Source organism: Lipophrys pholis (genome assembly GCF_963383615.2).
Source record: "Lipophrys pholis genome assembly, chromosome: 7".
Lineage (NCBI taxonomy): Eukaryota > Metazoa > Chordata > Actinopteri > Blenniiformes > Blenniidae > Lipophrys > Lipophrys pholis.
Window position 1 is genome coordinate 23,713,764 of NC_137638.1, and position 25,481 is coordinate 23,739,244.

At 40.1% G+C, this 25,481-nt stretch overlaps 3 protein-coding genes across 7 annotated transcripts in view; 2 read left to right on the forward strand and 1 right to left on the reverse strand.

Moving 5' to 3' along the window:
- Positions 1–337: 337 nt before the first annotated feature.
- On the forward strand, positions 338–6,602 carry tmc1 (transmembrane channel-like 1; the record flags this gene model as incomplete). The annotated part of the gene is given in 19 exon segments (XM_080466578.1): positions 338–489; positions 566–754; positions 848–938; positions 1,028–1,109; positions 1,220–1,326; positions 1,427–1,525; positions 1,614–1,756; positions 1,842–1,986; positions 2,222–2,416; positions 3,133–3,330; positions 3,332–3,365; positions 3,368–3,540; positions 4,559–4,687; positions 4,814–4,881; positions 5,005–5,244; positions 5,318–5,443; positions 5,590–5,668; positions 6,020–6,143; positions 6,336–6,602. Coding segments are annotated over 19 exon segments (2,580 nt in total). The 3' UTR covers positions 6,542–6,602.
- A 4,338-nt stretch (positions 6,603–10,940) lies between these two features.
- On the forward strand, positions 10,941–20,209 carry tmc2b (transmembrane channel-like 2b; the record flags this gene model as incomplete). Its single annotated transcript, XM_080466592.1, has 20 exons — positions 10,941–10,986; positions 11,104–11,145; positions 11,386–11,779; positions 13,126–13,275; positions 14,319–14,409; positions 14,514–14,595; positions 14,678–14,784; positions 14,860–14,958; positions 15,152–15,294; positions 15,373–15,520; positions 15,955–16,149; positions 16,250–16,429; positions 17,089–17,247; positions 17,337–17,465; positions 17,881–17,948; positions 18,150–18,389; positions 19,091–19,216; positions 19,603–19,681; positions 19,768–19,897; positions 19,992–20,209. 20 exons carry the CDS (start codon positions 10,941–10,943, stop codon positions 20,207–20,209), a joined length of 2,826 nt encoding a protein of 941 aa, XP_080322718.1.
- LOC308111632 (aldehyde dehydrogenase 1A1-like) overlaps positions 20,208–25,481 on the reverse strand; it is a 6,362-nt gene continuing 1,088 nt past the window's right edge. For 2 of the 5 annotated variants that reach the window (XM_080466594.1, XM_080466593.1), the window contains exons 2-14: positions 25,066–25,214; positions 24,314–24,418; positions 24,011–24,151; positions 23,771–23,900; positions 23,567–23,628; positions 23,167–23,295; positions 22,929–23,042; positions 22,739–22,841; positions 22,021–22,205; positions 21,773–21,937; positions 21,493–21,650; positions 21,290–21,364; positions 20,208–21,123 (exon numbers count right to left, since the gene is read on the reverse strand). In XM_080466594.1, the coding sequence (XP_080322720.1) occupies positions 21,051–21,123; positions 21,290–21,364; positions 21,493–21,650; positions 21,773–21,937; positions 22,021–22,205; positions 22,739–22,841; positions 22,929–23,042; positions 23,167–23,295; positions 23,567–23,628; positions 23,771–23,900; positions 24,011–24,151; positions 24,314–24,418; positions 25,066–25,214 (1,589 nt within the window). In that variant the 3' untranslated portion in view covers positions 20,208–21,050. The remainder of the gene's footprint in view (positions 21,124–21,289; positions 21,365–21,492; positions 21,651–21,772; positions 21,938–22,020; positions 22,206–22,738; positions 22,842–22,928; positions 23,043–23,166; positions 23,296–23,566; positions 23,629–23,770; positions 23,901–24,010; positions 24,152–24,313; positions 24,419–25,065; positions 25,215–25,481) is intronic. The other 3 variants (XM_080466597.1, XM_080466595.1, XM_080466596.1) reach the window with 3 other exon arrangements.

Here is a 25,481-nt window from a genome sequence, read left to right on the forward strand (position 1 = left end):
GAATGTGTTTGAACCTTTCTTTTTAATTTCAGGTGACCAAGATGAAGTGTTGTCTTTCCATGAAAGACATGGCAGAGAAAAACACAGAGGAAAGAGAAGAGAAGGTGAGAGAGAGAGAAAGAGGAAGGGTAATGGACGGCGAAGAGGGTCATCCAGAAGAAAGGATGGGGAGGAAGAGTTGCCACCCAGGCCAGAAAAAAGAGAGAAGAGCAAGCGAAAGAGAGCAAAGCACAAACATGAAACAGTTGAAGAGAGAGACGAGGCGGACGAGTCTCAGAAAACAAGTGAAAAATTGATCAAAACAAAGAAAAATGTAAAAAATGAAAAGTCAAGAAAAATGGAAGAGGAGGGAGAAGGAGAAGCTAAAGGGAGAAATGAAAAGGAGAGAAAGAAACGTGGGAGTGTCAAAAAAGGGGAGAAGAAAGATGACAAAAGGAAACAGTCAGAGAAAGAGGTGAAGAAAAAGAAGAAAAAAGTGGTTGAAACAAGGTAAAGTCATTACTGCAACTTTTTCTGAAGCAAAAGACATTGAGACATTTAACGCTGCCCGTTGTTGAAACTTCAGTTCAGAGCAGGAGACTAGCGAAGGTAATGATGATGAAGACGAGGAAAAAGAAGAGGAAGAGGTGAGACCTGAATGTTTGTCACCTGAAGAACTGGAGAAGCTGAAGGAGGCGGTGGACGAGAGGAAGAAACTGATCCAAGGTCTGAGGGGAAAACCCTGGCCAATGAAAAAGAAACTTGTCACTTTAAGGTTTGTTCCTTCCTTAATATCACAATAACAAATCCCCTGAGAGTCCGATAGGTTCAATGATCAATATCTAATAAAATATTTGCCTTCTAATAGGGAGTCTCAGGAGTTTGTGGAGAAATATGAAGGAGCCTTGGGGAAAGGGAAAGGCAGGAAGCTCTATGCATACAAAGTCATGATGACAAAGGTAAGGAATCAGTCTCAATGGCGCATTTATAAAATAACCTGAATAATATGAATGGAAACATGATTGAATTTTTTAATTCACGTCATCAGAAATGGATGAAGTTTCAACGAGACTTTGAAAACTTCAAAACTGCCAGCATCCCTTGGGAGATGAAAATAAAGGAGATTGAAAGTGGGTTTCAGTCTGGGTACACAGAACAATGCTTGGCACTGGATGGATTTGATTTAAAATGTTTACAGCTCCCATATATAGTTTTGCTCCCGTTTCTCTTCACCCCTCAGGTCATTTTGGCTCATCAGTCGCCTCATACTTCATCTTCCTGAGGTGGATGTATGGCATCAATATGATTCTGTTTGGCTTGACCTTTGGCCTTGTTATGGTACCAGAGGTAAGCTGCTTTTGCTTTTTCAACATAGTTTTCTCGAGTTGCATCAGTGGATGTATTTGTTCCACAGTTCTTTCCTCGCTCCCTTTCTTATTTCTAACAGGCTTTAATGGGACGGCCGTATGGAAGCATCCCGAGAAAGACTGTCCCGAGAGCTGAGTCGGGAAGTGCCATGGACTTTGCCGTCTTGTGGGACTTTGGGGTCAGTTGATTTATTCGTATTAATTTTTAATCAGGCACCTATTCCTGTGTATTAATGATGGTATCACACTGATAACACATCTTCACAGGGTTATGCTCAGTACTCGGTCCTCTTCTACGGTTTCTACAACAACCAGCGTGCCATTGGCTGGCTCAAGTTTCGAATGCCTCTGTCATACTTTCTGGTTGGTGTGGGAACAGTGGCTTACAGTTACATGGTGGTCATAAGAACGTACGTTTATTAGAGTCGTATACAGTTAATGAGTCAGTTTTAATGGGACAGTAACCCCGACTTGTGTCTCTACCTTTGTTTAAAGCATGGCCCGTAACGCCAACGAGTCTGGGGTTGGCGATGACAACAGTTTTAATTTTAGCTGGAAAATGTTCACCAGCTGGGATTACCTGATTGGAAACACGGAGACCGCAGATAATAAGTTTGCCTCCATCACCACCAGCTTCAAGGTCAGTGCAGGAAAATGCTCAGAATGGGTCGAGCAAGGTCAACTGCTCCACTCCTATTGGACATCCATCCATCATCCATCCATCCATCCATCATCCATCCATCATCCATCCATCCATCCATCCATCCATCATCCATCCATCATCCATCCATCCATCCATCCATCCATCCATCCATCCAAATGCTAGAGATGCAATGAAAAACACAATTGAGTCTCGAACTTCACCTCTGCTGCAGGAAGCAATCTTGGAGGAGCAAGAGAGTCGGAAGGATGACAACATCCACCTGACTCGTTTCCTGCGAGTGTTGGCCAATTTTCTGGTTTTGTGCTGTTTGGCCGGAAGTGGATACCTCATTTACTTTGTCGTGCGTCGCTCTCAGAAGTTTGCCCTCGATGGATTGGAGAATCACACCTGGTGGGAAAGAAATGAGGTGAATATTAAAGACAGATATGAGATGGAATACTGTATTTAGGGAAAAAAAAGTACACGACTCATGTTGATCACCTGAGGAAAATAAAAGATTCGTTCAGACTGAGCATTGGGGTTCAGGGCCCCCTTGTGGCGATACACGAGGTCACACGGGAGCCCGAGACTAGTCAAAATCAGATTTGCTCAAAGAAAATCACAATAACTAAGTTTCTAAAATCAGCAACAGGAAACAACCCAATAATTTAGAAGGTTCCTGCTTTTGTATGTTAGTCAGAGTGGCTGTCTCAGCTTGGATTTGGTTTCAGGGTAACATTTATAATTAATCAGAGACCACAGTGGTCTGCAGCTTTCCTTATATGCACATTGAAAGGACTTTTGTGGGGAAATATTTGGGCATGTACTACATCTGAATCTATCTTATGACAATTCTCAATTTTGACAAGCTGTTGGAAGCTCATCAGGAAAAAAAAGTACTTTAATTTCAGTGCAAGAAAAAAAAACTCCTCCTGTATGTGTATTACAGATTATAATTACAAAGCTTGGCAGTCAAACATTAATGATGAGCAAACTATTAACACGTAAATAGTTTTCCGCAGTACTCACAATACAACAAAATAAGAAAAATAGATTATCACTATATCCCTACATTTTAGTTTATTGTGAAACTATAACCTTTTAAGTTCTTTGAGACTAAGATTATTCACATGTGTTCTATAGGTAAATATGGTCATGTCATTACTGGGGATGTTCTGCCCCATGCTGTTTGACGTCATCAGTACCCTGGAGAACTACCACCCTCGTGTAGCGCTGCAGTGGCAGCTCGGTCGCATCTTTGCTCTCTTCCTGGGAAACCTCTACACCTTCATCATTGCACTTATGGATGAGATCAATCTTAAAGTGAGAAACCATACACGTGAATACTAGAGATTGTAAAACTGCAGTAAAATTAACCTGAAGCGTGTCTCTTTCAAGAGAGAAGAGGAGAAGATTGTAAAGTTTAATATAACTATGTGGGAATCCATTCTGCACAATGGCACTACATCAGAAAATAGCACTGCTCCACCCGTCACTATTCACCCTGCTGATGTACCCAGAGGGCCCTGCTGGGAGACCATGGTGGGGCAGGTCAGTGTGTGTGTGTGCGTGCGTGTGTGTGTGTGTGTGTGTGTGTGTGTGTGTGTGTGTGTGTGTGTGTGTGTGTGTGTGTGTGTGTGTGTGTGTGTGTGTGTGTGTGTGTGTAAACTGTTGCATAACTGTGATGTAATTGTAATTACATCATAAAACAGTATGTGGAATCAGTTTGGTGACCAAAATCAAATACTGTCTGACATTATAACATAGCAGTGCTTTAATAAAGTTATTTATTTTTTCAGCAATGCCACAATTAAAGGATTATTCTACATACAGATGCATTATTCTCTTACAGATGCATGTGAAATAGATAACATTTCAAACTCACAAATAAATTGAACTAAAGTTAAGCAATAAAGTTTAGCTTATTGTGTTATCTGGGATTTGACCTCAATGGCTTTGAATTTCAATGTGATTGTATTGTAACACTGTGTTCATTGTGAACCTTATAGACAGTTACAGACTCTAAATTCCATTTCAACGGGACAGTGTAGTCTTTATTTTGTACTATCTTATCTTCAGGAGAGCCTTCTTCAGTTTAAAAAGACAGGTTTACTTCATGGGGTTACACTGTCTGAAAAATCTGGAATTTTGTATACTTAAGAATAGACTGCTTGAACAGATCTATGATAACTTTGGACACAGAGACAGTATTCCAGGATCAAGGTCCCACCGCTCAACTTTCTGAACCTAAAGGCTTTGTTCCCAACATCTTGGAGCCAGACTCCCCAGAAGAGTGTAATGAAGAGGGTCTCTCACTGAAGTTGTGACCGGATGCACAACATAGGGTGACATTTAAAGGAAACTAATTCTGCTGAGTGTGATGAATTTTGTCGGGTCGACCAGGACCTCATTTTATATGTTCTTAAAATTTTGCTTTCTTGTTGTTGGGTACATTATAGTTGCCTTTGTACAAGTTGAAGGAGATCCATGATAGTCATGAGGTAGGCCTTTGCTGGTATAACATGCAGACACTCTAATATGTTGCTTACAGATTTAATTTCTTTTGCAGGAGTTTGTACGGCTCATCATATCTGACACCATGACAACATACATCACGCTGCTTATAGGTGATTTCTTCAGAGCCGTACTTGTTCGTTTCCTTAACTATTGCTGGTGCTGGGATCTTGAGGCTGGATTTGTGAGTCATTTGTTCTCTAAAGTTTATTTGCTATAATACATATATTTTTATTTTTCGGTAGCTGAAATTTAAACTCAGGTTCAGTAGGAAAACTGACTGCTGTTTTATCTGCATCATTTCCAAAAGCCTTCCTACTCTGAGTTTGATGTAAGTGGGAATGTCTTGGGGTTGATCTTCAATCAAGGGATGATATGGTAAGAAAATGTTGTTACTTGAATGAACTCAAGACAGCGACATTAGTTTTTGGTTTTCAATCAGAAGCATTGATATAGGCTAATGAGAACTTCGCTCTCAAAGCTTTGTCTAATATCTTTCAGGATGGGTGCTTTCTATGCTCCCTGCCTGCCTGCCCTGAATGTCCTCCGCCTTCACGTCTCCATGTACCTGCAGTGTTGGGCAGTGATGTGTTGCAATGTGCCACAAGAAAGGGTCTTCAAAGCCTCGGGCTCCAACAACTTTTACATGGCCATGCTGCTCGTCATTCTATTTCTGTCGACTCTTCCTGCCATCTACACCATCGTCACCATCCCCCCCTCCTTTGACTGTGGGCCCTTCAGGTAAGCATGATGATCACGGGCTTTCAAAATGCAAACACTTCGGTGTCAGTCACCAGCATCCGCCCTTCAACAGTGGCAAGAACCGCATGTTCGACGTGATCCAGGAGACGCTGGAGTCTGACTTCCCTGCCTGGTTTAGTAAAGTGTTCAGCTATGCCTCTAACCCTGGACTTGTGCTGCCTTTCATCTTGCTCATGGTGTGAGTCAACAGCAGATTATATGAGTGCATTAGAGGTTTTACACCGAGAAACATACTGCATATTTTGATTGTGTTGCCAGTGTTACTTCATGAGTCACTAAGTTCTATGTTCTTTGATTGTAACTATATCCTCTTTGCTCTGACAGACTGGCCATTTATTATTTGCAATCCACATCTAAAAGCTACAAAGAAGCTAATGTGGAACTGAAGAAGAAACTTCAAACGGTAAGTTTGTACTTTCAAGTTCTTTTAACCAGTGACATGTTTGAATATGCACTCATATTTTGCAAAATTCAAAGGTCGAAGGTATTTTGATTTCAATTGGGATATAGTCGCTCTGAAGCTGTCATACTTCACTGATGCACAAAAAAAAAAAACACTTTGGGCCACAGTTTCCTAGTGTGTTGTGGCTTCTGTAGTTGTCATAGCAGTGTCAATCCAGCAGAGAGCAGCAGTGTACCACATATTAGTCTGTGTGGAGACGGTAACGCCACCTCAATTAAAGCAACGCAGTTTTTATTCGCATTCAGTAAATACATTATTGTTAAATATATTAAGATAGTTTCTGTTTTTAAGCAAAACGAAGAAAACAAGAAGAAGAACAAACGAGCGGCACTGAAGGCACAGATAGATTTGGAGGAGGCCCGAAAAGCAGCAACAGAACAAAAGAAGAACAAAGTTTCACCAAGAGACCAAGAGGGTGAGATAGAACACACCTAGAAACTAAACCAAAAGGGAATATACCAATAGAATAACACAGAGGTTTGAGTATGACAAAATGGATTGGAAGGTTATTTGGAACATCTAAGAAAAATTACACATTTTGAGAACTTGATGCATTGATAGTCACAACTGAGTTTAATTAGCCGTTTCATTATTCTTGCTCCAGCAGATGGTGATAAAAAGCACGACAGCAGGCTGTATCACAGTAAAAATGGAAGAAACCCTCCTGATAGTGGAGGCAGGGAGCGCCACCTGGAGACCACCAGAGCCCCTTTTTCCAGTACCCGTCACCATGGAGCTCCTGGTTTCTTGCCTGGTTTCCCTTGTCAAAATGAGCCCAGGATGTACAGGGTGCCAAGCCCGCAGAGACACTGAGGAAATTCTTGTGACACTTTTTAGAGTAATTCCTTTTTAGAAATATAAACTGGAGATGAAAACCACGACACAATGGCTCTTGGTGTAATTTCCTCCTCAGGATACATGTACTTTTCTTTAAATCTGTGTTACAGTATAAAACAAAACTAAGTATTTTAATTTGCAGTTCAATTATCTCCCAAAAAGTGTTTGATAGAGCCGACAAATCATGTTCTTTCCCTGTTGGATTACATTAGTTAAATTCATCTTGTCTAGTGTTGATTTTTAACTGCTAATACATTTGCCGGCGTGGTCTTCTGCTGCTGTAGACCATCAGCTTCATGTTGGTTATAGCAAGTCGTTATTAGAGATACGTTTGCCATATAACTGCAATATTGCTAGTCTCTGAAGATAAGATGACATAGATATACTGGCTATATTGTAACTTCACTCCTCAACTTTATAGATCCTCTTTCTGAACAAAATAGTTAAGTCATGTTGAAAGTTAAAATAATTAAAGCTGCATTGTTTTCCTTGTTGACTCCTTAAAACATTAAGCAATGCTGTCGTTTGAACTGTGACTGGGCCAAAGTTTTAAAGTATTCATTAGACATGGATGCCATTTAACTTAGTAAGCCAGGTTCAAATGAATCCTTACTTCATCATTGGCTTGGGTTACATGCTGAAATTGAATCTGTTTTTACATCAATTTATTATAGATATACTATGTGAGTTTACATTAACAAAGGGATGAACTCTACTAAAATGTTTTTCTTTGCTGAGCATAATCAAATGACTTAATCCAAGTCAAACGTTCAGATTTGACTTTCATCATGTCACAGATGTCTGACTCGTCCATCTGATAAGCACATGGCGATATTGTGTGTCACAAAGGCAGATTGTCGTCTGCCCTGCTGAACTCTGAAAAAGAGTCCGTCTGTCTAAATCTCATAAGACAACATGTCAGTAAGCTCATAATGCTGCTGGCATTTCATCACGAAGCCATCAGCCCCTTTTTCATTAATACTCATGATAAATTCATGGAAGGAAAGCATTAAGTTTTAATCCTGCAGTTATCGGAGATCCAGAGAATGGACTAATGTTACATTCTCACAAATTGGCAATCAAGTTATTCAGACAAAATATTAACAAGGAAGAACCAGTGTGCCTCTTATTTACCATAATCTGTATCACTTTTCATTAAAGATAAAGATTAACATCAATCTCTGTGAAAGAGATGAGGCAATGACCAGTTTTATTTTAATCCGAAGGAAAATATTTTTCTGAGACTTTGCTTACTAAATGAATTACAACACAACTTGAGGTTTGATGAATCTGATTTTATTGGTGATATCATTTGTTTTTTTCTTTATATAAGTTTTAAAGTGTACGTACATCCCTGTCAAACCAAATCGAGAGTCCTCACCGCCAAAGAAGTCAAAACTACTTTTGCAGGGGCTTTGTAAAAAGCCTCCCGTCTTCCCTATTCTCACTATAAAGAAATGCTCTTTTTCTCTTCTAAGGAGAGATAAAAAGCCTATAAGAAAATATTGATACTTCTTTTGAGTTCTCGATGCTTCATCAAACAGGAATCAAAACACTTTGCAAGTCGTCTGTTTGCGTGATATTGAACCCTGGATGTTTTCAACATGGCCCCATTATACACACAAATCCTGAATAAATGCCTTTTCAAGGTCTTTTGATGTCTAGTATGTGAGATGAATGTCCTCATCACTAATTCATTTTAATCATTCCACATGTCACAGATAACCTCTGCTGTTCCAGCTGATTTTCTTTTAACTTGCACTACTAGACCTTTAAACCAACTGATTTAAAAACATTTTTAAACACTTTTACACAGCAGTAATTTGAATTCATCAGTGAAGGTTTCAACTTGGCCCATTGAAATACTTTTTAGAGATGCGTACCTAACTTCCAGCTACTTGTTCCAACTGTCTTTCAAGAAGAAAGTCAACTTTCCAAAACTTCCTGCATTTGGTCAAATTGAGTAATGTGGCCTGCAGCCATCCTCGTCTCCTTCAGTGAGGCTGGACAAATAGTTTACTATCAATTCAGCAATTTAATGAGCTGAATTACTCATTATGTACTACTTAGAATGTTATTGTCATTATGTTGTGGATCTTTCCATATTCCGGTCAGTTTACATTTTTAAATAAAATCAGTTTTGCAGCCATTTCATATTAATATAATATACTGTGTTTTCTTCAAAGTGGACACACAGAATTTTAAAATGTTGGATGATTCCAATGAAATATTGTATTATGTGTCAAACACCTTTCAACTCTGAGCACTCCTGTCGGTCATCCTGCTATTGAGCCCCACCGTCGGTCAGCTCTAATATTCCAGTGCTGCGCGATTAGCTGAGCTTTATCTGCTTCAGTAAAATATATTTTTTCTCCACAGACATAGACAGAAATATAGGATCTATGCTGTGTTGGGGCCAGTAAAGACATAGTAAGTGTTCTGTTTAAATCATTTAAAATAACAAGTCGACAAGCTCATAATACCACTGACATTAGATTACAGTGTCAGTCAAAGTCACTTCCATTGATGCTAGAGCTCAATACATGGAAAGTAAGCATTAAGAATTAATCAAGCAGTTATCTGAGATCCAGAGAACAGACTTCACCCTTTTGCTTTCTTCTTTTACCAGAAGCCAAAAAGTGTCAAAGTGTCACCTGATTTACAGAAGACCGATGAGACCTTGCAAAGTAAAAAACCCTGTGCTTCTTCTTTTCTTCTTCTTTGCAGACTGCTCTGCCATCATCAGCCTCACTCTTTATTCATTAAGGTAATATCAACCACTTCATGCCACCGCTGTTCAACCTCTCACTGGAGTTGTGCCACGGCTTCATCCCGGTCTCTCTCCATGCTCGTACAGTGTGGCAGGAAACTGATGACAGGCTGCCCATTACTGGATATCTCGATGTCTGCTCTGCAGTGATAAGCATCTCTTATTCACTAATGGTAATGATGAGAAGATTGATGCACTGCGGTGTCACAGGCACTGATTTGACTGCTGGGACGGTATCCAGTTTTGCTTTAGGGAGCGAAGGTTGGTGCTGAGCCTTAGAGTTCAACGTTATGGATGGATCTCAAGCATTCTAGGCCTTCCTCAAGTGTATGTACATTATAGCACAAGAGAAGAGTGAGACTGCTAAAGAGGAAGTGAGATCCAGGAGAGCAGCCATGATTAAAGGCTGGGTTTGTTTTTCACTCAACTCTTCAAGCTGTCATTCATGTAACCTGCACAGAAGCACATCATCTCCTGTTTCCTTCTGCATTTTTCAAAAGGTCAGATCTAACGTTTGACCATAACCAACACAAGTAGTGCGTGAAGCACATTGGACACTGTTCATGCACCAGGACTCACTTTCATCTTTATGGTCATTTCATTTCTCCTCTTTTTCCCAAATGTTTGTTTACCAGCGTAAAGAATAAAGGCAGAAAATCTTTCTCAAAGGACATGCAACAACTCGATTCATAAATGATTGGTTTGGTTTGAGTTTTGTTAAGAGAATCTATTGTTCCACGTTGTTAAAAGCTTTTATTAAAATATATTGACTTTGATAAAACACTTGGCATATTTAATTTTGCTTTTAGTTGGGTGCTCTGATAATACCATCAAATAAATGTCCTTTTGTGGCTATTGTGAGCAATGAGTAGCGGTCATTTTCTATTTAAGACGAGTATGTAAGTCTATCAGTATTGTTTTACAATCTAGTAATCAGCCTGTCCCACAAAAAGAGACTGTACAGTGTTTAAATATAGTGACGTGTTTCACTTTTCACTCAGGATTACTTAAGCTTTCATCCAATATTAATGTGGCCTGCGCTGTATTTCACTGCTTGCTCGGGTGACACCTCATCGCTCTATGAGTAAATAACATTGTCTTTCAGCTTCTGGTTTCCTGTTATAGTTTTAAGCTGCGTATAACAATGATACATTTTAATCATCATAATCTATTTCAAGTTAACTCCAAAATTGAAGTGTGTGATTGCATATGTTCCCTAATTCCTCAAGTCAGTGAAATATTTATTAACATTTTGACGGACAAGTCTATTGTGTGACAGATTCTGTTTTCTCCTCGAGCTCCTGATTATCATCTAATGGACTGTGTGTCTCTGACGGTTGTCAAGGAGCCCGGTCTGTGAACAGCTCAAACAGAGACACACCTGTTCCTACCTGTGTGTGTGTGTGTGTGTGTGTGTGTGTGTGTGTGTGTGTGTGTGTGTGTGTGTGTGTGTGTGTGTTATGTATCCTGGCTTTTTGACATTGTAGCTTCACCGTGTCACAGCTGCCAGCACTGAGCAACACAAGGATGGAGATGAGACAGAAAGGCAATTGAACTACCTGGAGAAAAGGAGTCTACAAATATCTCAACGGAGTCCTGCGAGGAATGCCTCCAAAGAGGAAAAACGATGTTTCAGTAAAGGTTGAAGATGGTGAGGAAACTTTTTTATGCTAATATATTTAAAACCCATTTTGTCAAAGGTGTCTTTGAAATGACTGAAGTGTTCAATGTTCTAAATGTGAACGTATATGTTTTTATATTCTTTCAGTTGGGATGGAGGTTGATGCTGAGGTAGACAGTGGAAGTGAAGGTTAGTCCTTTAAAACAACTTCACCAATGCAACGTTTGAAGTCAGTTCAGCCTGCCTCACTTGTAACATCTGTCTACATGTTTAAAACTGTTTTCTACCAAATGTTCTCTTTTATTCCATAACAGTTTGACTGAATGTTTGGATCTTTGTGGTGTACTTGTGTGCTTGCAATACAAACGGTTTCGTCTCTCGGAATGTTTCAGCTATTTTTTTCTAAAGATGTTTATATGTTTGTCTCAGATGAGGCCAGAAGGAGAATGAAAAACAGAAAAGCCAAACAACAACGCAGAGCCAAAAAGGTCAGCGATGATGAAGAAGACGAAGAAGACGAGGATGAAGCACCGAGGAGAAAAGGGCGAAAGAAGAAAGCCAGACCCCGGGACAGCGATGATGACGATGAGGAAGACAAGCGTAGTGTGAAAAGCAAAGGGTCGAAAGCTTCCAGGAGGAAAGCTGCCAAGGAGGAGAGCGAGGAGGAGAGCGATGAGGGGAAAAAGAGAAAAGGAGGAAAAAAAGTGTCCAAAAAGGAGAAAGAGGAGCACAACAAGGAGAAAAAGGGCAACGTGAAAGGGAAAGGAGGTCAGAATAAAGCAGGGGAGAAGGACAAGAAAAAGAAGAATGGGAAGTTCAGCAGGTGCAGTATTCTCTGAGAGCCATCGCTCATCTACCTGCACGCTCTGTGCACCCCCACGGTCATGAGGCATATATTCAGGAGGTGAACGACAAGACAGTCGAGGAAATTATAATGTCATTAGCACAGCAGAGAATACACACCACTTTGAATATATGACATACTGTACGCAAACAGTATATCTGGCTTTTCTGTGTGTGTATGTGTGTGTGTGTGTGTGAACTGACAGCCATAACAGTAAAACAGGGTATATCAGCTTGTCAGATACTCTGTAAACAATATTACACAGTTTTTGGCTGTTCTGATCTGTTGCATAATCTCATTCGTTCATCCATTATTTAGTGCTGCAAATTACCCTTGGACATCCTCCTACTGCACAGGGAGTGCTGGCTGCATTTAAAATGTTCAGCCAACCAGTTTTGGCTATCTTGTGACAAGACGGACAATTTTGAACTCCGGGACAAAGTTTAAGCCGTCACCGCAAACTTTGAAGTCTGAAATCGGTCGTTTCTGAGATTAAACTCAGATTTTAAACTGAATGAAAAACCATTGCAGCAGCTCTATCGCCTTTAAATGCAGACCGACCAAGCAGATTTCCACAAATGGTCCAAATTGTTTCAGAGTTCAAAAGCTGTCTGCAAGTCACACAAGTTTTAATCTTAAACTGGTGCTTGTGTGTGCTTGCATCATTGCACGAACATGTGGTGTACAGGTGCATCTACAAAAATTGTAAAACTGTTGAAATACATTTTTTTTCCAGTTATTTATCCACAAAAAAAAATCTGATCTCATGAAACATTGAAAAATTTGAGAAACTGTGATTTTTATGTTCTTTATTTATTTATAACATAAAGTTAACATTAAAACAAAAAAACTCTTGAAATAAGAATTAAACCATGACTAAAATTTCCTTTTCCCTTTCCGATTGAGTAGAAAAGAATCTGTACGCCACATATCAATGCACGACTTCTGTCTTTCAGGCCAATGGCTTTAGGCGCTTACTGGCAACGCCAACCACAACATTTTACCTCGTAACACTATATGTTAGGCGTTTGTTTAATAGCAAGTGGAATTACATGACATACTGATCCACATGGCTTGTCATTACAAAACAACAATATCTTAACAATTATTTTACTTCCAACCAAAAAAACTGTTGGTATTCAAGATGCTCTTGAGCACATCATGATAATATTTTGAAGGGTTGATCTTCTACTAAATATCTGTTGATAATGTAAAACTGTTGAAATTATGGATTTGTTTTTTTTTGTTACGGTGCTCCACCCTTATGTAACATATAAGAAAAACCATTGTCAAAATCTAGGCAAGTGATTGCTATTTCCTTTCAGCAGCTCCTCTTCTTCTTCTTCCTCTGATGAAGATTCACTGTCGGAGGGAGAGATTGCAGCCTTGAAAGAGCAGGTAGAGGAGAAGAAGAAACTGATCGCGACACTGAGGAACAAACCGTGGCGCATGAAGAGGAGACTTGTGCTTCTCAAGTAAAAACAATACATCAATGGCCAACTTTACCTCACACCCTCTACCTTTTGTGTACTTGTGATCACTATAACGTTGTTTGGGGGGGATGCGGTTTCATTGTGTTCTTCATGTATCTTTTATTTTACTTTTTTGTGTGCGTTTCTTTCATGAACTTCTACCATCACTTATGTCATGTACATGTGATGTTGTTCATTCATTATTAAAGCTTGTTCAGCATTACTTTAGCTGTTTGATGCTCTCCTTTTGTACGCAGTCCAAATTACTTTGGAGGAACACAAAGTATGTCTTTAAACAAAGATATTTGTTGGAGGCATCCAAGTATCTTTGTAGCTTTGTTATACTGCGATAGAGCTAGAGGTTACACAGCACAAAATTGAAATTGTTGACTTTAAAAACTTTGAAGAACTATATCTAGGCAGATGACTTTTTTTCAATCCCTTTATTAAGGCTATCTAGTCTTTTCTTGTGCGATGCGCAATGAAAATTGACCTTAAGGCAGACATACAAACACTATAGTCTGGCTACCGTTCAGTCGGTTAAGCATCTTCCTTTAAATGTGAGAACACAGCAAACAGCTCTGTCCTTGGACCCAAACAGTTAGTTTGTGAGTGAGTGAGTGTGTGTGTGTGTGTGTGTGTGTGTGTGTGTGTGTGTGTGTGTGTGTGTGTGTGTGTGTGTGTGTGTGTGTGTGTGTGTGTGTGTGTGTGTGTGTGTGTGTGCATGTGTGCCTACAGCTCAGTATTGATACACTTGAGGAAAGGGAACCTGATAGCTGAGCTGCTCTGACTTTTTAATGAGCCTGACACTGTTTGATACGTGGTGCTGCGGCTGACTGACCTCCCTCTTGCCAAGTCTTCCTGCCGCTCATCTGAACGTCTTGACATATGCAACCTATCATCAATCAGTAAATCATCCCATACCAGTCGTTTGAGCATCCTGTGCACTAATTAATTCATTTGCTGGGTACATAGGCCGTGGTGTTGGCCTAGATGTTGGACCGGATTTCATTTCACCCCTTCATTTTTTGTGCTTTCTCGAACAGGGAGGCCCAGGAGTTTGTTGAAAAGTTTGAAGGGGCTCTCGGGAAGGGGAAAGGCAGAAAACTATATGCATACAAGGTCATGATGACCAAGGTAATCTGAGCGTCACTGATGATACTTAACTAATATAAACTTTACTGATCCGTGAAGTGGAGTAGACTGTTGAACTAAACTCTGTAAACATTTTCTTTACTTAGAAACTGATCAAGTTTAAACGTGACTTTGAGAACTTCAAAACAGCATGTATACCCTGGGAGAGGAAGATAAAAGACGTGGAAAGTTGGTACCACAACAAAATTACCTGAAAGAAATTAAGAGTTTAACTTTCTGATATGCAATCCCCATATTTCTTCATTTCTAGGTCACTTTGGATCATCTGTGGCGTCCTATTTTATTTTTCTGAGGTGGATGTACGGTCTGAATCTGGTTCTGTTTGGGTTTATGTTTGGTCTGGTAGTACTTCCAGAGGTATGTCCAGCTTGCAGAATGGTTTTTAAAATGTATTATTTTCCCCTAATTTTTAACAATTTATTTCATGTTTAGGCCCTGATGGGTCTTCCTTATGGATCCATTGCAAGAAAAACTGTTCCCCGACCTGAACAGGATACAGCAATGGACTACTCAGTGTTATTTGACTTTGGTGTGAGGATCTTCACTTCGATGTTTGTTTATCTTTTTAATTCTTGAATAGAGTATTAGAACAATCAATTATGATCCAGATACGTATTTTTTAAATAGTTTGATAAACTTTCCATTTCCATTTCCATTTCCACGTGACTGTGCATTTGCAATTTATACGTCTCAGAACACATTTCTTTTTGCATCTCCTTAACAGGGATACTGCAAGTACTCCTTTCTGTTCTACGGCTACTACAACAGCGAGCGGCAGATCGGCCTGCTGCAGTTCAGACTCCCTTTGTCATACTTGCTTGTGGGCGTTGGGATTTTTGGATACAGCCTGATGGTCGTCATCAGAACGTAGGAAGGACACATTAATGTGTGTCCATTTTGGAAAAGTTTCCAGGGTTCTTCATCTCCTTCTGCTCGTCCTCTCAGGATGGCTCGTAACTCGAATGATGGGGGAGATGGGGGAGAGGATGGGGATTTCACCTTCAGCTGGAAGATGTTCACCAGCTGGGACTACCTGATAGGAAACCCAGAGACTGCAGATAACAAGTACGCCTCCATTACCACCAGCTTCAAGGTTAGCAGGTGTAAATTAATGTTTGAAGGGTGAGCATTGAGCCTCATGTTCTTTTTGAAAATAGTAGATTTTTTGAATATCACAGGTTTGTTTTTTTTAAACCAAAATGAAGTTCCCAAATGAATAATGCTGTGGATCATGCTAAGAATATGGTGAGAGGACACATGTGGCTCAATCCCTTTTCCCTGTCATGCAAATATATCAACACCAATCTATGAAATCATTATGAAATTGTGGAAAACGAAGGAATTAAAAACAGTAGGTTGTTTGATTTTAAATGTACTGAATATTTAAATATACTAATTCGCATATAAAAATATCATGACTGTAGTTGTTTTTGCTGTTTTTCACTCTCCTTACAGGCACCACAGTTGAATTTAGGGCTTTGAAAAAAAGACATGAATCAATGTTATTTGTTTTAATCTGCCCTGCAGGAATCTATTGTGGATGAGCAGGAGAACCAGAAAGACGAGAACATCCATCTCCGCCGTTTCCTCAGGGTTCTGGCGAACGTCATGATCCTGTGCTGCCTGGGCGGCAGCGGGTATCTCATCTACTTTGTGGTGAAACGTTCTCAGGAGTTCGCTGAGCTGGACAACGCAGACCTCTCATGGTTTGAAAAGAATGAGGCAGGTTCACGCAGAACGTTTTTGGGGTGAAAATTAGATGGCCCTGAGAATGATGTGGACCATAAATAACGAAAACTTCTTTTGTCTTGTGTTGTATCAGGTGGAGTTCGTTATGTCTTTGCTGGGACTGGTGTGTCCTCCTCTGTTTGAAACCATTGCAGAGTTAGAAGATTATCATCCTCGTATTGCCCTCAAGTGGCAGCTGGGGCGCATCTTTGCCCTCTTCCTTGGAAACCTTTATACCTTTCTTTTTGCACTGTTTGACGAGGTCAATGCTAAGGTATGATGGATGTGCCTGCATGCAGTTTAGAATGCTGTTGAACTGGTTTTCTAATATTTTATTTTGATATAATTGAGCTCACTATTACCTCTCAGATACACATTTCCTTGTTGTGAATCATAAAATCGTCATCGATTTTGGGTTTTACACAGTTTATTCTTAACTGATAGAATAACTGGTAAATAATGTTGTCTTTGACAGGCTTTAGGAAGTGTAAATATTCACAGTTCTGCAGAAAGAAAAAGTAAACTATAAGGCTAATACAACCAAAAAGCTAATTGAAGTCGGGAATTTGAAACTTAGATTTAACTGAGGTGTAGATCTGATTGCATTTATAGCAGCAGTGAAAAAACCCACCCTGATCACATGATTGTGCTGCTTGGTGATTGCTTGAAAAACACTGAATTCTTGAGAAACACTCATGTAGTAGTCTCATAATAACAAAATAGTCTTTTGACCTTAAAGTTTTCCATTCGGAACGTACATTTTAATGCTGATAAATGATCCACTGTTGAGTGAAATGGTCTTTTTTTCAATTCAAAGTGAAAGGTAGAATAACTTCTTAATTATAAATCATAAATGCAAACTGTTACCCCCTCCTTTGTGGAAGTGTGACTCACACAGTTTTGTCTTGATCCAATGTGTTTTCTGCTCTTTAGCTCGAGAGAGAGAAGTCAATCAAGAATGCCACCGAGTGGACTTTGAGTCAATACTATTCCAACTACAGCTCCTTCTACAACACTACAGACGTGCCTCCTCCAAACGTGCACCCGGCTGACGTTGTAAGAGGACCGTGCTGGGAGACTGGAGTGGGAATAGTAAGCAGTGGATACATATGTAGTACTGTATCCCGCTCTGTTGTTTGTACTTGTTGTCTTTAATAATGTTATTGTATTTTGCTCTGCAGGAATTTGTGAAGCTGATTGTATCTGATGTGCAGGTGTCCTATCTGACCATCCTGATCGGGGACTTTGTGCGGGCTGTGGTCGTTCGCTTCCTCAACTACTGCTGGTGCTGGGACTTGGAGGCTGGATTTGTTAGTATTTGTGATTGTTTTAGTTGACCATAGTGACCCCGTGTCTGTTACAGGTGTCTGGCTGGAATAATACAAGCCACAACTTTCAATATCATTGAATATGTTGCCATGTGGCTAAAAGTGATTTTAATGTCGATGCATCAGTTTGAGAATTGTTTATTTTGCCACTTTGTCATGCCAGCAGTTTTGAGCCGAGTACAGCATTTTGCAATTAATTCACGTCAACTTGATACCACAACACAACATCAGGCAAGACAACCGATCCCAAACGGCGGAAGAAACCATACACGGCATTGAGAACTTAATTACAGAGAGCGAGAGAGAGGCACAGAGCGATGGCTAAATGTAAAGGGTATTGACCTGCTGTTTACTAATTCAGGTGAACATGGTAATCATGTCAGTATGCTTTTTCTAGCCGTCCTATGGAGAGTTTGACATCAGTGGAAACGTACTGGGGCTTGTCTTCAATCAAGGGATGATATGGTGAATTACACACACAAACACATCATTAAGTTTTGAATGAATCTTCAGTGAAAACACTTGTTTGATGTGTGCCTTTATGCGCGAATGTGTATAATTACCAAAGACTTCTTCTTTTTGCTTCCTGAAAAGAAATCACTTGTGAATTTCAGTTTGCTGGAGTTCCTTTAAAATGATGTTGCTTAATCAGTTCTTTTTCCTCAGGATGGGAGCGTTTTACGCTCCAGGGCTCGTGGGTCTGAACGTGCTGCGTCTCTTGACCTCCATGTACTACCAGTGTTGGGCTGTGATGGCCTGTAATGTTCCTCATGAGCGGGTTTTCAAGGCTTCGCGCTCCAACAACTTCTACATGGGCCTGCTGCTGCTTGTGCTCTTCATGAGCTTGCTTCCTGTTGTCTACACCATCATGACCCTGCCCCCATCCTTTGACTGTGGACCATTCAGGTCAGTAGACAGAAGAACTGATGTTTGTGATGTTAAGTAGTACAATCAATCCACTGTCATGATGGTTTGGACTCTGATTGCTCTTTTAATACTTCAAACTTTTGTTAGCAGCATATCCCCCCAGACATAAGTCACTTATATAATAGATATTGCTTTGGCTTTGCTTTGTGTGTTTTTTATTAGGAATTGCTAAGAGTACACAGTCTTTAACTGTTGCTATCACTATTATGTTGGCAGAGTTATCTCACTTTACATTGTTACATGTTTGAAACAGGCTTTCTTGAAATCTGAAAATTTATGATGGTGCAGATTTGCTGTTTTTTGTGTTTTTGTTTTCTCTTTTATAGGTTATGTTTTTAATTTTAAGGTATTTAATTACTGTTTAGTCTATATTATCTATTTACATATGTCTTAACTATCTTTGTTTTTAAATTGCATCTGGAGCATTGGACTATAGGCGTTAAATCATAAATACATACATTTTCTTCATAAGGGACGATGTACATTAAATGCGTTTATACAATAGAGGGTGACCTACGAACTGTTTAATCTCAACAAGAAGGTTTGGTGTGTGTGTGTGCGTGCGTGCGTGTGTGTGTGTGTGTGTGTGTGTGTGTGTGTGTGTGTGTGTGTGTGTGTGTGTGTGTGTGTGTGTGTGTGTGTGTGTGTGTGTGTGTGTGTGTGTGTGTGTTTTCCTTCAGTGGTCAAGAGAAAATGTATGACGTGGTTATGGAGACTATTGAACAGGATCTACCAGCTTTCATAGGAAACATTTTCACTTATGCCACCAACCCTGGACTCATCATGCCCGCTGTCCTCCTCATGGTGTAAGTATGTTTATATGTCAGGTCAAACATTGTGTTGTCTTTCCTTAACAAAGCTCAATTCCGTTTTCTGGTTAGATTCTTTCACATACGGCAAGCATGTATGCATCTGTGCATTAACGAATATACAAGAGGACAATTCGTTTTCTGTCAACATTTAAAATTTCAATACATTTTGCTTATAAGGAAGAAACATCACTCAAATTGTGTAATGAGGAGTTGGATCACTATCATATTTGCATACTTCCACAGAGGGGCACTATTGTCACTCTTTTCTCATCGAGCACTGGATAATGTGGCTCAGTAAACCCATAAAGCAGGACTTTAGTGTCTGTTGCATTGTTTACACAGCACAGTTATCTCCAGTGATGATTTCCACTGTGTAACAGGTTGGCACTCTACTACTTGAATGCTGTTTCAAAGGGATACCAGCAGGCAAACATGGACCTTAAAAAGAAGATGCAAATGGTTAGTTTGACCTTCTTTTCACTCCCCCTCATCTTCTTTTCAAGTTTCAATCAAACAAGTGACTGGTTCCTGTTTTGTCACTTCAGGCTCGAGACGAGGAGAAGAACCGCAGGAACAACAAAGACAGCACTAATCAAGTGATGAAAGACTTGGAGGACTTGCTGCCAAACAAGTCTCTGATACCACCTCCCACTGAGGAGGAGCCACCCCCACTTGGTACACTCACAAATCCCTTTATTCTACAGGCTGTCAGCCAATTTGCCGTCTAATTGTACACGCTGCTGCTTTTCTTCTCTGTTCTTCTCCTCAGATGTCATAGTGGAGAAGCCTAGCAAGTCCACCAAAGCAAAGCCGGGCTCAGCAGGGAGAGGGGTTAATCTGCAGAAGGAGGTGTCACTGGCTGCTCCTAATCCCAGAGGGCCAGTGACCCGTGCGCCGGGGCCAAGAGGGCCGCCTCCTGGACATGTAAGGGGGCCGCCCCCAGGGCCTGGCCGTGGAAGAGGTCGAGGTGCATCTCCAAGAAGATAAACATGATTGATTGATTTATTCAAGTATCCAAACACCAATATAAACAGCTTTCAATGAACAGCAGGCGTTCCGTTAGTGTTGTTACTACAGGTAAAGTAGTCATGCACTGCTAACTGCAGACTGATAAATATATTACAGCCTTAACTCAGGCACGTCTATGCAACTGTATTTTCTATTTTGTCATGATGATTAATTCCTGATTTGAAAAGCATTCAAAATAGCATTTTAAACAGGAAAATTAGTAAGTTATTAACAATTATTGCTTGTGTAAAGGCTTGTGTTTGTAGGAGTCAATTGCTTTAAAACAGAAATATGTGTTTTATCTGCTCTGCAAGTAACACAAATGTAAACCTTTAACAATGGACATGGAATGCAGATATATAGCAACAAATGGGTTTGATGATGTTTTTTTGTGTGTGTGTGTGTGTGCATGTGTGTGTGTGTGTAAAATACTGTTTATTGATATTGGTCAACACTTAGTGATTTCATTTGGAAATCCATGTACATTTTTATTTTTCTATGATGCCTATTAAAATGTTTGATTTTCAGCAAAGTGCTCTTCAAGTTGTAAATGGGAAAACAAAAACACTTTCTACTCTACGAAACACATAAGATATGTCACTAAAATCCCCTGGTATGTAGAGTCAAAGAGAAATGATTATCATCATTATCACATTAACATCAATGGGAAGGTGTAATATTGACACAGTACAACTTTAATGACTTTTTTGAGAGAATAATGGATGTACTGACACAGAATTTATGAATACATCAATACACAATGATACAACAGGATAACTCCAAAATATCTGTGAGCTACAACATGATGGAGACAACGATATTATGAGTTCTTGTGTGAGATTTTGATGGTGACTGCCTTGATCTCCGTGTATTCCTGCAGAGCGTATTCCCCTCTGAAAAAAAAAGAAAACAAAGAAACCTCATTGTTGTGCTGTTTTCTACCATCACCAATCAAGTCAGTGTGTTACAGATACCAGAACCTTAACAACTTAAAGACATAAAAACTATGACAAGGAACACATGCAATTGTCTGACAGGTCATGCTCTTGTCTCACTCACAGTTCTCTACCGTTCCCAGACATCTTGAAGCCACCGAATGGACACTGAGCACTCATGGCATTATAGCAGTTCACCCTGTAAAAACAATATCACAGAATGAAGATAAAAGATTGATCAATTATGTGCAATAATCTAAGTTTAATAAACCTTTGAAGAAGGAAATCATTTATTGTGCAGACTCTCCAAAAGGATTAACTGCATACCAGACCATGCCAGCCTGCAGAGCGGAGGAGACTGTGAGGGCTTTGTTGATGTCGTTGGTAAACACTCCCGCTGCCAGGCCGTAGTGTGTGGCGTTGGCTCGCTGAATGACTTCGCCGATAGTACGGAAACTCATTATCTGTTGCACTGGACCGAAGATCTGAGAGAGCACAGGAGGGAAATGTCTGTGGCAAGAGTCAATAAGTCACAGGAGAAAATAATCCAAAGCACACTGACAGAATGACAGAACCAAGTGATTCATGATTCCGTCGGTGTGGGTACCTCTTCTCTGGCGATGCGCATGTCGTCGGTGACGTCTGAGAAGACAGTAGGCTGGATGAAAAGTCCATGCTGACCCCATGGCGTCCCTCCACACTCCAGCGTCGCTCCCTCACTCTTCCCGCTCTCTATCAGCTCCATTATCTTATCAAACTGCTTCCGGTCGATCTGAAGAAAGCAACACAATCACACAATCCTCCCTGTCTCTCAATTTTAGTGTATAAACAAATATGCAGGGTTGTGATTTCCACCTGTGGTCCCTGATCCACCCCCGGGAGGAGTGGATTTCCCAGGACTTTGGATTTGGCTTTTTTGACACTGCGGCGAACAAACTCTTCGTAGATGGGCTCCTCCACAAACACTCTGGACCCAGCCAGACAGCACTGGCCCTGGTTGAAGAACAGGCCACTGTGGGCCTGCTCCACTGCATGCTCTACTGCAAGACAGACATGAAAACAGACATATGTCACTCCTCTAACCCTACACAGCGCCGGTGCCCACTGTTTAATCAATTTCAGTTCCTCTCCTCTACTGGACCACTTTCTATCAATATGATCCCTGAATTTCTGATATTTACAACATTCCGTTCAGAAACTTTTTGTCCTTTTGACATACAGTTGTCACTTGAACTGTAAAAGTCACCAGTGCTTGTGCTCTTAGATATTAGTTTGAGAATGGGAAACTGAAGTGTCTTTAAAAAATAATAAAGAAGGAGATGCAGTTTAGAGATGCAAGAGCTTCAAGCCAATTATGACAGCAGGTGAAGAGCAGGGTAAGTTTTAAAACACATCGATGAAATTACTAAAATTTATAAAAAGATTATTAGTCACTTGAAATATAAAAAGTATGTATGAAATGAACACAGACTAATGTGATCCCAGGAATCACAGATTTATTGAAAACAAGGTGAACGTGGATAAAGCCAATCACATTTAGAAATATCAGTCTTGTAATATTGCTGATACTCACAGTCACAGTCTGCAAAGACGATATTTGGGTTTTTTCCACCGAGTTCTAGAGTAACTCTCTTCAGGTTGCTTTCACCTGCAGCTTTCTGGATAAGTTTCCCGACCTGGTATCAAGTGAAATACTTAACATTAACACACACAAAAAGACACTGAAACGGAAGAGATAAGACAACGTGTTGGAAAATACAAACAGCTGTAGATCCAGTGAAGGCCACTTTGTCAACGTCCATATGGTGGGAAATGGCAGAGGCTGCGGTTTGACCATAACCTGGTACCACGTTCACCACGCCTGGAGGAAACCCAGCCTGAGCACAGTCAGACGGAGAGACAGCCACAACACATCATTACGTTTTATTAAAACATAATTGCAGACTGACAATTTCTACTATATCTACACGTTGGTAGCTTATTTTTTCTTCCCAATATGACCTCTTTGATGAGTGCAGCCATGTGCAGAGCTGTTAATGGGGTCTGCTCAGCAGGCTTGATGACCACAGTGTTCCCGCAGCACAAAGCCGGAGCGATCTTCCACACAAACATCATCAGTGGGAAGTTCCACTGTGGGACAGAAAGCACAAACTCCAGTCGCAAAAAACAGGAGGTACTGGTTACACAATACACATGTAGAATTATCTATATAACGATAAATTTACTTGCTACTACTTTTAGAGAAGGAGAAGAATTTGGTTTGATAAATAACACAAAATAAGCAAGCCATTGAAATGAATGCTGATGTAAAACTTAATCCAGCTCACTCTGGAGGGTATAGTATAAAATAAATCCTTTTAACATTTCTCGTGTTATCTTTCCAGGCTCTTTTTCTACTCACAGGAATGATCTGGCCACAAACTCCGATGGGTTCATGTCGCGTGTAAGTGAAATATTCTCCATCTAAATGAAAACACATATGGTTTAACCATTTTTAACCTCTTTATCTTTCATTCAGCTGACATCATTTCATATTTTCACTCTATAACTTAAAGCAGAAGAGGAGAAACTTTTGGTATCCAGCACTAAAACATTTCCCGCTCACCTACGGGAATAGTTTTTCCATGAATCTTGTCTGCCCAGCCGCTGTAATACCTCAACGTCTTGATTGTGGCCATCAGATCTACAAAATATGCCATGAGGAAGACTTTCCCGGCATCGAGAGCCTCTAGTGTCTAGACGCAAGAAGACAGTAGTTAGTGTAAAAGCATCATCATCACTACAGGGTCTCATATTTATTTTGTGGATTTCTTCTTTCTTTTTTGCATGTTTGTGTGTTTCTCACTGCTAGTAAGAGTCGATCTCTCTCCACTAAGTCAGCCAGTCGGTTTAGGAGACGACCTCGGTCCGAGGCGTCCATGGATCGCCATGGTGACCCCATCTCGAAGGCGGTTCTGGCGCACCTTACTGCTTTGTCTACGTCTTCCTTTGGGAGGAAAAGCAATTGCATTTTATTTTATTTTATCTATTATCAGATGAGATATAAATAAAGATTTTGAACTACCTTAAAATGATCAAATTCTTTCTTAAACAGAATTACAAAGCACATCCAGCTCAGATTATTGGTGACGGTGTGAAATATACTCACTGAATCTGCTTCCTCCACTTCACACAGCAGCTCCCCTGTGGTGGGATTATACACAGGAATCTTCCTGTTGCTGCACGACTCGTGCCAATCGTTATCGATGAACAACTGACACCAGAGGAGCATTGAAGCGCAATATTACAGAGGAATATATTCCTGCAATCTAAATTACTAAGTTCTTATTTTTCTCCTTGCACTGATGTCATTGATATGAATTTGCATATAGTCACAGCAACAGAACCTTAAATCAGGGGCAGTATCATTCATCACTTTTCATCTCACAATAACAACATTCTCAAAATCTCTTGACAGAAAAACCTCGGCTTTTAATGTGAGCTATATATACCAGATTATTGAATCATTGGCACATGATATTAAAGAGCCACCAACACTGTTAGAAACAGGCGGATTTGATCAAATACAGACTAGTTTCTGCCTCGTAAGGGCGTTTATGACCATTAGAATTAAATGTATGTTATGGTGATTATTATCGGAGAAAAAGCTAGTATTTTGTCAGTGTCCGATGACTTTCTGCTGTTAAACATCACTGCAGAGTTTCATTATGAAGTAGGGTTTTCGTAGAAAAAACAGCAACCAGGGGCCAATAACAACATAATCATCTCAAGGAACTTTCACAGAAAACCCAACTATTCTAGGAACAAAACTGACTTTTAAAGAAATGTAAACCAAAGTAGAGATTGGTTGAAAGGCAATTATATTTGTTCTCTATCAGCTCTGACTCCTGAGGAACTCACCTTTGTGTAAATAATTGGAGGGTCTTGGATTGGAGTGGGTAAAGGCTTAATCTTTGCTCCGTCTGCATGCTGTGATTTGTGTGCTCCGTTTGAACCCTGGTGGTCACATTTATTATCAGGTTGAGACTTTGCGTTTTCACATTTTCCCTCTGAAAAATAACCAAACCAATGTCATGTTAGTCAATCTTGGTCTGTCTGCTCAGGCATGATCATACTATCATTGAAAGTTAGTTCCTGAATCACTGATTGACCTCTACTTTTTATAAGATGCAAAAGATGCTACTCCCAGTACTGGTAATTGGAATAAACACAAACTGTGCCAAATAGGGTAATGGCATACCTATACAAGTTAACACAGAATAGTAAATAGGTGCTCACTGGCAACACAAAGTTCTGGAGGCTCTGAACAGAATATT